The sequence below is a fragment of the Neolamprologus multifasciatus genome, chromosome 8 (assembly GCF_963576455.1).
Source record: "Neolamprologus multifasciatus chromosome 8, fNeoMul1.2, whole genome shotgun sequence".
NCBI classification, from domain to species: domain Eukaryota; kingdom Metazoa; phylum Chordata; class Actinopteri; order Cichliformes; family Cichlidae; genus Neolamprologus; species Neolamprologus multifasciatus.
Window position 1 is genome coordinate 16,186,689 of NC_140446.1, and position 13,230 is coordinate 16,199,918.

At 42.8% G+C, this 13,230-nt stretch overlaps 1 protein-coding gene across 1 annotated transcript; it reads left to right on the forward strand.

The window, feature by feature from the left end:
• Positions 1-257: 257 nt before the first annotated feature.
• Positions 258-13,029, forward strand: LOC146512766 (uncharacterized). Its single transcript, XM_085171011.1, has 3 exons — positions 258-389; positions 495-4,711; positions 13,001-13,029. Exons 2-3 carry the CDS (start codon positions 1,042-1,044, stop codon positions 13,027-13,029), a joined length of 3,699 nt encoding a protein of 1,232 aa, XP_085027137.1. The 5' UTR covers positions 258-389; positions 495-1,041.
• Positions 13,030-13,230: the final 201 nt, after the last annotated feature.

Genomic DNA, 13,230 nt, shown 5'->3' on the forward strand with positions numbered 1-13,230 from the left:
CACAGCACCCTTTTCTTTAGAAACGGGGGATTTTAAAGATGGAACAACATCTCTAACAGGCACAAGGTGTGTACAGAATTACGCGATTTTTAATCGTATGTATGTTTTAAGGTTGCGATTGTTTTAAATTATATAATAACAGAGTTTTTCTTTGATTTGTTCCAGGGTTAACAAACTGAGCAGGAAAACATTCAGACACCGCGACCACAGAGCCAATCCTTACAAAAGGTATGTATACAACGGGGTGTATAATTGTGTATTTAAAAAACAGCAAATGGGTTTAAACAATTCCAAATGTTCTAAAACCGACCGTTTTACACATACAGAGCCACGCCAGAGAACCTTATGTGCGGAGAACCAGGGCCGTCAGGAATAACGCACACTACAAGGTATATATATATAAATTAGATAAAAAGAGATAGAGAGGGAGACACGCTTATTCTGTTTGAAATGGGTGCTTGTATAAATGTTTTAACACATATCTATCTTCACAGACTGCAGCACAGTACCCCTCCACATAATGATCAGGACACCGTACTCCAGACGTTTTTGGAATGTTTAAGCAGTATCGACCTCCCAGAACAACAAAAACCTGGACCTTTGTGCAACAGTGGAGAATCAGAAGCGATCTTCATCAGCGGTCCTGCAACACCCCCGAGTGAGTGCTTGCCTCGTGATTTCTCTGATGTTTTTGAATACAGTATATCAGATTTCGATCTTGTTCATATACCCACCCCACCAGAATGTGTCAGAAATAGCATTGATTCACACGTAGATTTTGAAGACGACGGTATAACAGACTCTCAAATATCAGCGGCGTATGATGCTTACATGAAGGTTTCAGACGCTCAACCTGTTGAACAGAGTCATATAGCTTCATTAGTTGATAAATTATGTTTGATTGAAGCTAGACTCAATCAATACCACCAAGAAGCACAGATACAAAACCAACAGTTTATCAAATTCATAAAAAAAAGTGTGTAGTACATTAGACATCATCTGCAGCAAAATTTCAAGTCCCTGACTTTTAAAATCCAGACCATGGACCCTCCAAATAAATTATTTAAACATAATAACGGAACCTCCAGTCCTGTTAGATGTTTTGACTTAGAGGCTTTTATGCAGTGGGCTGAAGAAACAGATAACAAATTAGACAATTTTATAGCTAGACTTAATAGTGTGCCTGCATCAGCCTCATCTGATACACATCCTCGTCAGACTGTTCCTACGCCTGCTATTGCTGATGGGTCTATTGTTGTTGTTAATAATAGTGGTAGTACATCAGGTGATGCTCGGACCACTGTTGTTACTGATGCTAACCGTATTGCTGCTGCTGCTGCTGCTGTTATTGAGTCTGTTACCGCTTCTACTAGTACTACAGACGCACATGCGTGTCCGGGCACCGCTGCAACACCACACACCCCCTCAGTCATTGTAAATTTCTCACAAAGTGATACTATCGTGATTGAGCCCGTTGTGCAATCTGGATCTGGCAGGCGCTCCCAGCCACACATTAGAGAGATACCTAATTTTAATGCTCGCGAATTGCGTGAGCGCCTTGATTTTAGGGGTATAAGTCTTGATCATCCAGAACAAGTACCTGCGCGAGTGCGCGAGTGCTTAGCCAATGTGGTAGACCGAGCTGTGGATGGATCTCAACAGGGCAGCGTTCTAAACGTAGTCCTGCGTGGCCCCTCGCTGGCTTCAGATGTTCAGGCTGTTTTAAACGCTGATGATCGGTATGATCCGGAGCTGTTTCTCGATCGAATTGCACAAGTTATGCAGAGTAATGATGAATCTATCGGTGATGATGAATTAGAGTTTATTGTCACGGTAGCTCAGAACAGTAGTGGTGGGGCTCGCTTAAGACTGGCACAAATCCCTTATGATGAGATTCTCTCAAAGAAAGGCAGACATTTATACACACCAAACAACACACACAACAATTTGTGCTTCTCCCTATGTATAGCACATTCATTAAACTCATCAGCCTCTGAGCTAGAAAAACTCGCTACAGCTAAACGGATGCATGCTGAAGTAGGTCTATGCGACAAGCAGCAAGTATCATTCACAGATGTCAGTAAATTTGAGAAGCACTTCAACATTAAGATTGTAATCTATTACCACACAGAAGGGCGTAAACGCCTGGAATGTTTTTTCACACATGAAGAGCCAAACACAAACACGTTGATGATGTATCTCCATAATCAACATTACCACATGATTTTAAACCCAACCGCTTTTCTTGGTGCATCCTATGTGTGTAATTTCTGTTACAGTACATATAATTCACCATTACATCATTCCTGTAAACATAGATGTAACACGTGTTATACACTCTGTCAACACCACAGGGGTCCCACAGTGAAATGCAGCGACTGTAACCGCATCTGCAAATCACAACACTGTTACCAGCAACACAAATTACCAGAATTAAAACACAACATGATCCCCTGTGATAATATGAAACATTGCATGCACTGTGGCACCACATATAAAGAATCCAAGAAATCGCCACACAGATGTGCCCAGCCTAGATGCGAGCACTGCCGCGAGCCTAAATTAACCGGAGACTCCGACCATCAGTGTTTCATACAGCCTGTTGAAAAACAGAAGCCTACCGATAAATACATTTTATATGATTTCGAGACTAGGTACCACAACGGTAAACACGAGGCTAACTTTGTGTGTGCGTCTGATCTGAAGGGCAATAAGTTCACATTTAACACATTAAAGTGTGTGGAGGCGTTTGTGCAACATTACAGACGCCCAAGGTTTCGTGGGTACACTTTCATAGCACATAATGCATCTGGCTTTGACAACTACATACTCCTCGAGTACTTTGTCAGACAGTGCATAACACCTAGTGTCATAATGAGCGGCAGCCGTGTGATTTTGATGTATGACAGGGACTATGACCAGCGATGGATTGATTCGTTCAGCTTTTTGCCCATGGGCCTTGCCAAAATACCCTCTGCTTTAGGTTTTCAAGACCTGCAGAAGGGCCATTTCCCACACAGGTTTAATACGAGGGATAATGAGCATTATGTGGGCCCGTACCCAGACCCCTCCTTCTACGGCTATGAGTACATGTCTGAAAGCGATAAGGTGCGATTCATGGAATGGTACCAGGTTGCCTCACAGAATCCCTTTGATTTTCAGGCTGAACTCAGGCGTTACTGTGTTAACGATGTTGATGTCCTGCGTAAAGCATGCAGCATTTATCGTGACACGTTACTGGGTTGTACACAAGTTGATCCATTCATGTATACCACCTTGGCTGCATTTAGTATGGGTGTGTATAAAACGCTGTTTCTGCCTAGAGACACGCTCGCTCTCACGTATGACGGGGCATACGTTGAGCAGAATAAGACGTTTTCTAACGTCTCTATCGAATGGCTTCAATACGTGTCCCATACCACCAACAAAGTGGTAAAACATGCTCTCAGAGGAGGCGAACAGAGGGTTGGACCGTATTTTGTGGACGGTTTTGACCCCACAAGTAATACAGCTTATGAATTTGCAGGATGTTTTCACCACGGCTGTGTTAAATGTTACCCCGAGAGCGAAGTTAATCCTGTCAGCAAAGCATCCTATGGACTGCTGCATCGCATGTTTTGTGACAAAGTTGATGCACTGAGATCACAACACAGTGTGAGCGTAATAGTGATGTGGGAATGTGAATGGGCTGGCTTGAAGCAGACAGACCCTACAGTTGTGGCTTTCATGCACACATACAGAAAGCCAGAACGCATGAATCCCCGAGACGCTCTTTTTGGAGGTCGCACAAATGCTATAAAGCTGTACCACAAGACTGGTTGTGATGAAAAAATATTTTACTACGACTTCACCAGTCTCTATCCCACAGTGCAGTCTAAAAAAGACTATCCTGTAGGACACCCTCAAGTCATTTACACCAACTTTGACAAGATAGAAAATTATTTCGGCTTTGTTAAATGCACAGTGCTCCCCCCTAAGGGTCTTTTTCACCCCGTCCTTCCCTACAGGTGCCACGGAAAACTGATGTTTCCACTCTGCAGCATGTGTGCTGAAGACCAAAACCAGCATACTGCATGTGGGCACAGGGACAGTGAGCGGGTATTGAAAGGCACTTGGGTCTCATTTGAGCTTGAAAAAGCTGTTGAGAAGGGATACAAGGTTCTTGCTATTGATGAGGTGTGGCATTTCCCCAATAAGACCGACACATTGTTTAAAGACTATGTGAAAGCCTTCCTAAAACTCAAACAGGAGGCCTCGGGGTATCCTGAACACGTCAAGACACCTGACGAACAGAAGAAGTACATAGACGAGTATTATGAGAAGGAGGGAATAATGTTAGACCCATCCAAGATTTGTGTAAATAAAGCTGTTCGTAACTGTAACAAGCTGTTGCTAAACTCGTTATGGGGTCGTTTCAGCATGAGGTCAAATATGGCATCATCTGAGCTCATTACAGACCCTTCCAGATTTAGCCAGCTAATGTTTAGCGACCAGTACGACGTGCGTCAGTTTTGTTTCATCTCTGACGACGTCGCAATGGTGCAGTGGCGGCATGCTGATGGTAGAGCTTCCCGTGTTAAGGACGTTAATGTTTTTGTCGGGGCCATGACCACTGCATACGCCAGACTCATGCTGTATGATTTGCTAGACAACTTGCAGCAGCGCGTGCTGTATTGTGACACGGACAGTGTCATTTTCACGGCACGCCCTGGCGAGTGGATGCCTCCTCTAGGTCCGTTTCTGGGGGATCTCACAAGCGAATTAGACTGTGGAGAGGGTGGTGTGGAGGATTACATAGCGGAATTTGTTTCCGGTGGGCCAAAATGCTACGCGTATCACACATCGTTGGGCAAGACCCAGGTCAAATGTAAAGGCGTGACACTGAACGCACTAAACTCAAAAGTTGTCACCCATGAATCCTTGAAAGGTTTAGTCCACAAGTTTGTAACCAATCAGACATCAGACGCACACCTAGTTGCCGTGTCTGATAGCATCAGACGCGATAAAAAGAAGCTTCATTTGAAGAATAAAACCATTGTGAAAAAAGTTAAAGTTGTTTACAATAAGCGCCGTGTGCTCCCAGACTATACAACCGTACCTTATGGATTTTAAATTAGAACAGGGGTTTGACGCCCGGTTGCAGCACCCGTTCAGTATGGTGGTCAGCGGTCCCAGTAACTGCGGCAAGACTTTTTTTGTTAAAAGCATAATTGAAAATTCTTCCCGGATTATATCATGCAGCATTGACAATATTGTATATATATACTCATGCTGGCAGCCATTATATGACCAGCTTCTTAAGATAAGAGACATAAACTTTGTTAACGGTATACCCGAATCTCTTGCTGATGACACCCTTCTTCCTGCAGAAAAGAACAATTTGTTAATTATAGACGATGTAATGAACGATGCAGCTAACAATTTAGAAGTTCAAAATGTGTTCACAAAGTATGTGCATCATAGGAATTTGAGTTGTATATATCTAGTTCAGAATTTGTTTATTCAAGGAAAATCCAGTAGAACCATTTCCTTGAACACTAACTATCTAATATTGTTTAAAAATCCGAGAGATAAATATCAGGTTATGCTTTTAGGTAGGCAAATGTTTCCGGGTAATACTAAATATTTTATAGAAGCGTTTAATGATGCCACATCCACAACATACGGGTATCTTTTAATAGACTATAAAGCTAAGACCCCGGACTATTTAAGACTCAGAACAAATTTACTATCAGAGCGTCCGGTTGTTTACATTCCAAAACAAAAATCAGCAAAGAGGTGAAAGGATGTCATCACGCATGCGGAGGAATCTGTCTCTGTTGGAGATGATATACAGGGCTCCTCCTACTCTACGCAGAGTTATTATTAGTAATTCAAACTTAGATTTTATCAATGCGCTGTGTGAGATAGCCTTTAATGTATTGCATGGTAACATACCACTGACCAATCAGCAGTACAAACAGCTGAAAAAGAAAAAATCAATAATCAGACTGATTGCAGACAAAAAAATAAAAACTTTGAAAAAGAGAAAGACAATCAACCAATCTGGAGGGTTTTTACTGCCGCTATTAGGGGCTGCAATCCCTTTCATAACCAGTCTGATAGCAAACAGGTGAAAATGGAACATGTGCAAAAGATGTTTTTGGTACCCCAACACCAGTTGGACTTAATAAAGCAACAGCAGCAGCAGCAGCAGCAGCAAACAGACAGCATCAGACAACAGTCTCAGAACGAGTTGGACAAGGAGATGTTACAAGTGTTACAAGATTCTGACATAGATGTGTATGAGAAGGCTAAAAAATACAGCGATATTCTCCAAAGATACCTTACCCTTGTGAGACAAGGTGCCCGTGAAAAGAATGTATTGTCTTTATCATTACCTGAACAATTTAACAGGGATGTGCAACCCCAGTCGACGGACACATCGCCTGTTCATGGTGATGCAGGGGTGAGGGATCTTGTTGCGGAGAATGTTTTAACATACATACCTAAAAGGTGTAGGAGGAATGCAGAACTTATTCTATCAGCGGTGAGCCGTTCGCCACACTTGATCTCTTACAACGACAAAGGCGAAATTGTTGTTGATAAACACACCATCCCAGGTTCACACATTTATGATCTAATTAAAGGCGTCACAACCACACACGCACCCTCTGAGGGTTTGAGACCTATCGGCTGGACAGAGTTTTTAAAAGCTGTCTCAGATTTAAACGTACCGTTATCAGCCATATCTAACACAGGCATACGTAAGACCGTCGCCATGTATAAAACCGATCACACACTGTCTGAAGACCCTGGTTTTTTAAAACACACACCAAAAAAGATCACCCCTGGTGGACCGCTGCGACATAGTACACTAAAAAAAATAAAGAATAAAAAAAACAAATTAAAGGGGGGTCCTGTAGAGTGGTTGGTTTTTTGAATTCAGGTTTTTTCTTATTGCACCTGAAATTGTTTTTCTGCTAAAAATATTTGCTGTTTGGTGTTTTTTCTACTGTAATGTTTTTTTTTTCACTTATTGCTGCTAAATTGTTTTGTTTTGTTTTATTTTATTACTGTTAAATATATTATGTCTTTATTATTGTTAAATATATGTTTTTCTTTTTTATTACGGCTTAATGTTTGATTTCTTTTATTTATGTTTAAACAATGTATGTTGTAAATCTATATATTTATATACGAGATTTGATAATAAATACCATTGACTCGATTATCATGCTCTCATGTTGTTTTTATTATTCTCATTAGTACATGTCAGTATCCGCATTGCACACACACGTAATCACTGCATACAGCAACAGGTTGTATGTTGTTGACAAATCGACACACCATAGCATCATTACAAATTAAATCAGACCCATACATGTTAAGCACACGCTCATAAGATACACCATTTTGCACATGATATAAAAAAAATACACAATGTTGACCGCATGTGATGGAGAAGTCGTTCTGCACTTGTTTTCCTGAATATAAAACAGTGGAACAGTTTTTTAGAAGAAACATCTTTATTGCTGGGGGAAAACTGTCTAACGAGTGACCAAAACTATCAAAAAAATAACCGCGTCTGTCTCTCGAAATATAAACAGCAAGCCAATGTTCCCCGGGCATCGTAGAAGGGTGGGTGTTTACAATACTCATAGCAGGGAGTCTTTGAAGCCGTTCAGTGGTTAGCTGATCATAGGCTAACACGCCTAGGAAATGTGTGTTTTTATTGATAATGCTGCCGATCACGGCTGATAGTTCTATAGTGTTCATGACCGTTTTTGTCTCAATAGTAGTCCAAGAGCACCTGTCTCATGTTAGATATTTCAATGACTGAATCAAATACCGAATAACACAAGAGGTTCACTGTACGGGGTAGTGGATTTCTGAAACGGGTTTCCAATCTCACGTTCCCTGTTTTAATTAACGACACATTCCCTGAATGTCCTTCGTCAGCTTCCAGATTGAAACAGAATAAAGTGTAGCCGTTACCAAAGTCCGCACGCGTAATAGCTAAGGACCTGTCCTTTAAATGTCTTCCTGTGGTTTGTATCAGCTGGTAAAATTCTCTGGTATAGTGTTTTCTCTGGAAATTGGGCTGGAATGGTTTAGCAGGATAAGCCTGACTATCAGCATATAAAGACATAAATTCTATATCGCAGTTTTCAAAATGAAATGGATTACGCTGGTAGGAGCCAGTGTATGCTTCATTGTCTATAAATGCAATGATCACAAATTTAGGTATCCTACCCATAAATAAATTGTCATTTGTTGATATTCTAGCCCCTGCAGGTATGGAGAAGGTCTTTAAAGACACTCTGTCTACCGTGTATTTTGCGTTTGCATGGTGCAATGCCTTGCTGTGTGCAAGTCTGACGGTCGGTGATACACTAACTTTCTTGACAAAGAGACTGGCTGAGACAATTTTAACTCTGTATGCATTGGCATCCGCTGTCATGAGAGCAAATTCGTCTTTAGAGCGCACAAATTTCAGTGACAGGTCGATTCCATTAAGTAACAGTTTTTCTTGAAAAAATAGGTCTGCATGTACTGGTGCAATCAATTCAACAATACTGCTATTTGCTGTGTAGCCACCTCTGGTCACCAGGCCCTGGTTCTCTCCTTCTATAGATGTGTCATTCATGTGTGATGATGTATCCTTACAGAATAACCCGGTGCTGAACTGTGTGTCTAAAGTGTCCTTATTATAATTGATAAGACATTCTATCACACCTCTGTATGGATATGTGTTGGATGATTGACTAATGAGCCGGTCTCCCAAATTAACATCAACTTGACTAAATATGCTGCATCCAGGATAATTAATAAATCCTACATTAGCGTCCCTAGCCAGGTTTGAGCCATCAGCGTTTGTGATTCTCACACGTGTGTAGATATATGAGTCATTTAGATCCAGGTAATCTTCACCGGACGATGAGATGTAAAACTCGATCGGCCCTCCATCAGTGATTGCAGATACAGGTGGGATTTCGATAAATGTACTTTTCTCAATGCTAGTCTGTGTGTAGGGAACAGTAAACAGGTCCAGCTCTGTTTTTACACATTCTCCAGAATGACTGTGTAACAGTGCCATTTAGAATATGTCAAACGCTGCAGTTTTAGAACGACTGGTTGTGGGTCTTTTCACTCTGCGTGGCGGTGTCCGTTTGCTAGCTCTCCTGCTAGGTTTTGTGGTTTTACGCTTTTTAGACAACGGTTGCCCTGGGGGTGGGGTCTTAGATGGTCTGGGCGTATACACATACAATCCGCTACCGTCCTGCTTAGTGGTTGAGGGTCTGGTTATGTTGGTTATGACATCAGACACTATGCCCGATGCGGCTGTTTTTAGGTGTGGTTTGACTATGCTAACTCCTTTTTTAAACAGTGGTACAGCAAATCTAAACAAGCTGCGGAACAAACCACCCAGCCCTGACCCATATTGCGTACTGGTCCCAACATACCCTCCGAGCTCTCCACCAGCCTGTGATAAGTAGTATTTTACATATTTTGAGTCATCAGTGTTGTAGACGGCCATCCTTTTTTTCAAAAATGGTGGGTTATCGGTCGGAAGTGTAACTTGACAAACACCTTGCCGTATAAAAAGGGTATGTGTTGATTTCGATCGTCTTTCAAATCAATTTCTATGTCGTCGATCAATGTCTTTGACACAGGTGTGTAGTGTGGGCTGTCAAATTGTAGAATAGGCAAGCGGCGGTCATCGTCCGTGATATTTATAGCTCTTAATAGCCTCGCGTGGGCGTCACCCACGAGCTGGTAATCAACGATATCTGCATAAATAAAGATGTTATATTTTCCCCCGTATATGTCTGCGGGGTGCGGGGCATATGTGTTTTTATAATGAAGTACAAACGGCTCTCCTGTTTCGAATCCTAGGATTTCCGCCAGTCTCCCTCTAAATGTGAGAATAGTGCCCCTAGGTCCCATAACACAGGCATGGTTAGTAACTGTGTTGTATTGCATTTTAAGGTCTCCAGTGGTTTGGTACTGCTGACATTTAAAATTAAATTCTTTTATTATCTGTTCCACAGATGCATAATGACCCACAGACAGTTCGATCATGGTTACGGCGATGGTTCCATCTTTGACTGGGTCATGAATTTCCACTTGCGAATCTGTTTGTGGAAAAGACATCCATATGCGTGGGTACTGTATCTCTATAACAGCAACCTCATACGGCTGATCCAAAACGATAGGTTTTGCTAGCTTTGTTCTAAAATTAGATATCTTATTACCCGGGTAAACATGCGCCGAAGCATTCGAGAAGAGGCTTACATAGAAGCCTGCATTGTTGTTGTTCTTTTTATTCATGCTTTCTCCGACTATGCTCAGTGTTGAATGAATGTGTGTAGAGCTGCGTCATCTGAGTTAATTACGCCTCAACGATGTCTTTTTCTGGAATCCACGAATTAAAGCTGTCGGGCCATCCTAGCCATTTCACTAGCACATGCTTTTTCCGACCCACTTTTTTTCTAGCCAATATGTTTTCAATTTTAAATGTTTTGTTTTCATCAACAACCACACGTTGTATCTCAGGCTCATAAAATGACCCTTTCAATACCTCTCCTGCTAGATCCGCTAGTCTGTACACTGGGGGCTGTCTCCCTATACGTTCCTTGACTGTGAAAATCTCATCGGTGTAGGTCTGCTCGTATCCTTTTCGAAACTTTCCTCTCAGTTTTGATATTCGTACAGTGTCGCCAATATTAAATTTAAAGCACAGTTCCCTCTGAGGCCTCGTTTTGTACAGCGCGTTAAACACCGACTTCTCATTATCCTTATTCACCTCTGCCGGAGCCATTTGGATAGATCTGTGATAAGCATTGTTATATGCTTGTGTGAGATCTGGTATGACATCTACATATCTCCGGGAGTTGGCTGATGTTAAGTACTTCCACATTCTACCCTTGAAGCTACGATTGAATCTCTCGACAATACTGCATTTAACCTCGCTAGCTGTTGAGAAATGTTTGATATTATATCGCTCCATTAGGTGTTTAAAGGTTGTATTATAAAACTCTTTGCCTTCATCTGTTTGTAGTTTCACAGGGATCCTGCCCTCACTAAGTATATCCTCAAAAGCAGCTGATACAACATTCGCTGTCTTGTTTGTTAGGCATCTAACCCATGCGTATTTTGAGAATACATCTATACATGTTAGCAGATATCTCACATTATCATTATCTGACACATATTCACACATGTCAACCAGATCGGCTTGAAACTGTTTGTCGATCCCTGTCACCAATACTCTATTTCTGGGGAAATGGATCCTCACAGGTTTATGGAGTGTGTAAGTGTCGTCTTGTTCTAAATAATGTTTGACCTGAGATATTGGAGGTGTTACACCTGATGCCTCCCCTGCCGCTATACGTAGCTTATTTAAACTGGCCAACCCCGCAGGATGGGCTGGATCATGATATATTTTATGCAATGTGCTTTCCATGACTGTGCAAACCACAAATGACTAAGAAGTTGGTGTTAACACGTCTTTTTATTTAATTTTCACACAGACACAATCACAGACAATGGATACTTGAACAGCACACATTAAACCAGGTGTCTCCCACCCCAGTAGTTTCCAATCATGCGGAGCATGGCTGGTTTAACACGTCGGGCGCAAGTACTTGCTTCTAGCAGGTCCACAATGTTGTCATTAATGGCGCATACTATATTTCGCTCTGATCTCAGTTCACACATGAGGTGTTCTGCAACTCTGCGGATTTGTGTTCCAGTCCCATCTGTGGTGTTTGAGCGTACAAACAGCTGGATGGCTGGGATGAATCGGTCAGTCTTGAGCCTTATCATCACATCGTCATAGTAGGTGTCGAAGAAATACTCAGACAATTCCTGCAAGCAGCTGTGTTGCACCTGACTGGGGTGGCCTGTTTGGCATCCGTAACATGTCTCTTGTAGAAACTCATTCAGCGCCAACATCAACAGGTGGAGAGTTGCGAGTTTGATGTCGATTACAGTTTCCTCCCACAGGTCTGATATGAGGGGGTCCTGCGAGCATGATGGTGAGGGTGGTGGAGTCTGGGGGGTCGGGATTAGCAGCCCTATTGATGGTGACTCTGACAGGTCCCACGACGGCGAGTCATTCTCTGTAAAATGAAAACCACAAGCTCTTAATTTGTCACATAGATACACACGCAACCCCACACACACCCCTCACATTAAACCTACCAGTTTATTGTTTAGTTGTCGGAAGGTCTTATGATTTTAGGTTTGCACAGGGTAGCAGGCAAACCAGTCTTCGGACAACTCGCCAGATCGTCAAAAACAAGGCGTTTTCTAATACTCTCGTACGCAGTGTTGAGTCTGTCCCTCTTGATCGCGTCGTCAATCTGGCTAAACAGACGCGACAAACCTCTCCAGTCGCACCACTGTATAAAAAACAAGTCCTTAAACCATCTTGTGCGCTCTTCAAGGTTTAGAGGGTAAGGATTTAACCTCCAGTTTTCAAGCCCTCTGGAAGCAATAAGACTATCCCTGTCATCACATGCACTGAGAAAAATAAAGTCTTCAGGGTTGCGATTGAAACGATCAGCCTCAACCCTGTAAAGCTCAGGGCCTGATGCACTGTTCCACTGGGAAACATACAGCACCTCTGGGAAGCCCACATTGTCCAGGTCCGCACACACTACGGTCCGGAAGAGCTTCCAGTTTTTGGTAGAGATGCTTTGGGGTTCCCCCCAAAACAATCCCTCGCCACAATCTACACTAAGCACAACTGTCCCTTCGGTATATTTAATGGTATACACATACCCTTCAGCGCCGCGATATTCTAACTTAAATACAGTCCCATCTACGGCATTTTCACAGCGTTGCTTTTTACGTTGAGGACCCCGGCTGCATACTCCTGTAGACATACCTAGAGCGGCTGTGGCATGGGCGATGTCCTGGCTGGGTGTCATGGTTGATACAGATGGTATTCTGTGCTCCTTAGGTCGGTGAGTCGTTGGGGTCCTTAGCGCGATGTGTCTGTGCTCCTTAGGCCGTGACGGTGATGGTCTTAGAATGTGAAAGGATCACTTTTATACCTATATAACCTAAGCCATCCCACTAGGAGGAGTCGATACCGCCCAGAGGGTGTGTTTTCACACCTGAACGCGCATGCGCCGAGCACATCTGAACGCGCATGCGCACACGCACGAATCCGACCAAACGGGGTGGGAGGTGTGGGGTGGGGGGTGAGGGGGGGGGGGGGGGGGGTGGGGGGGTGGG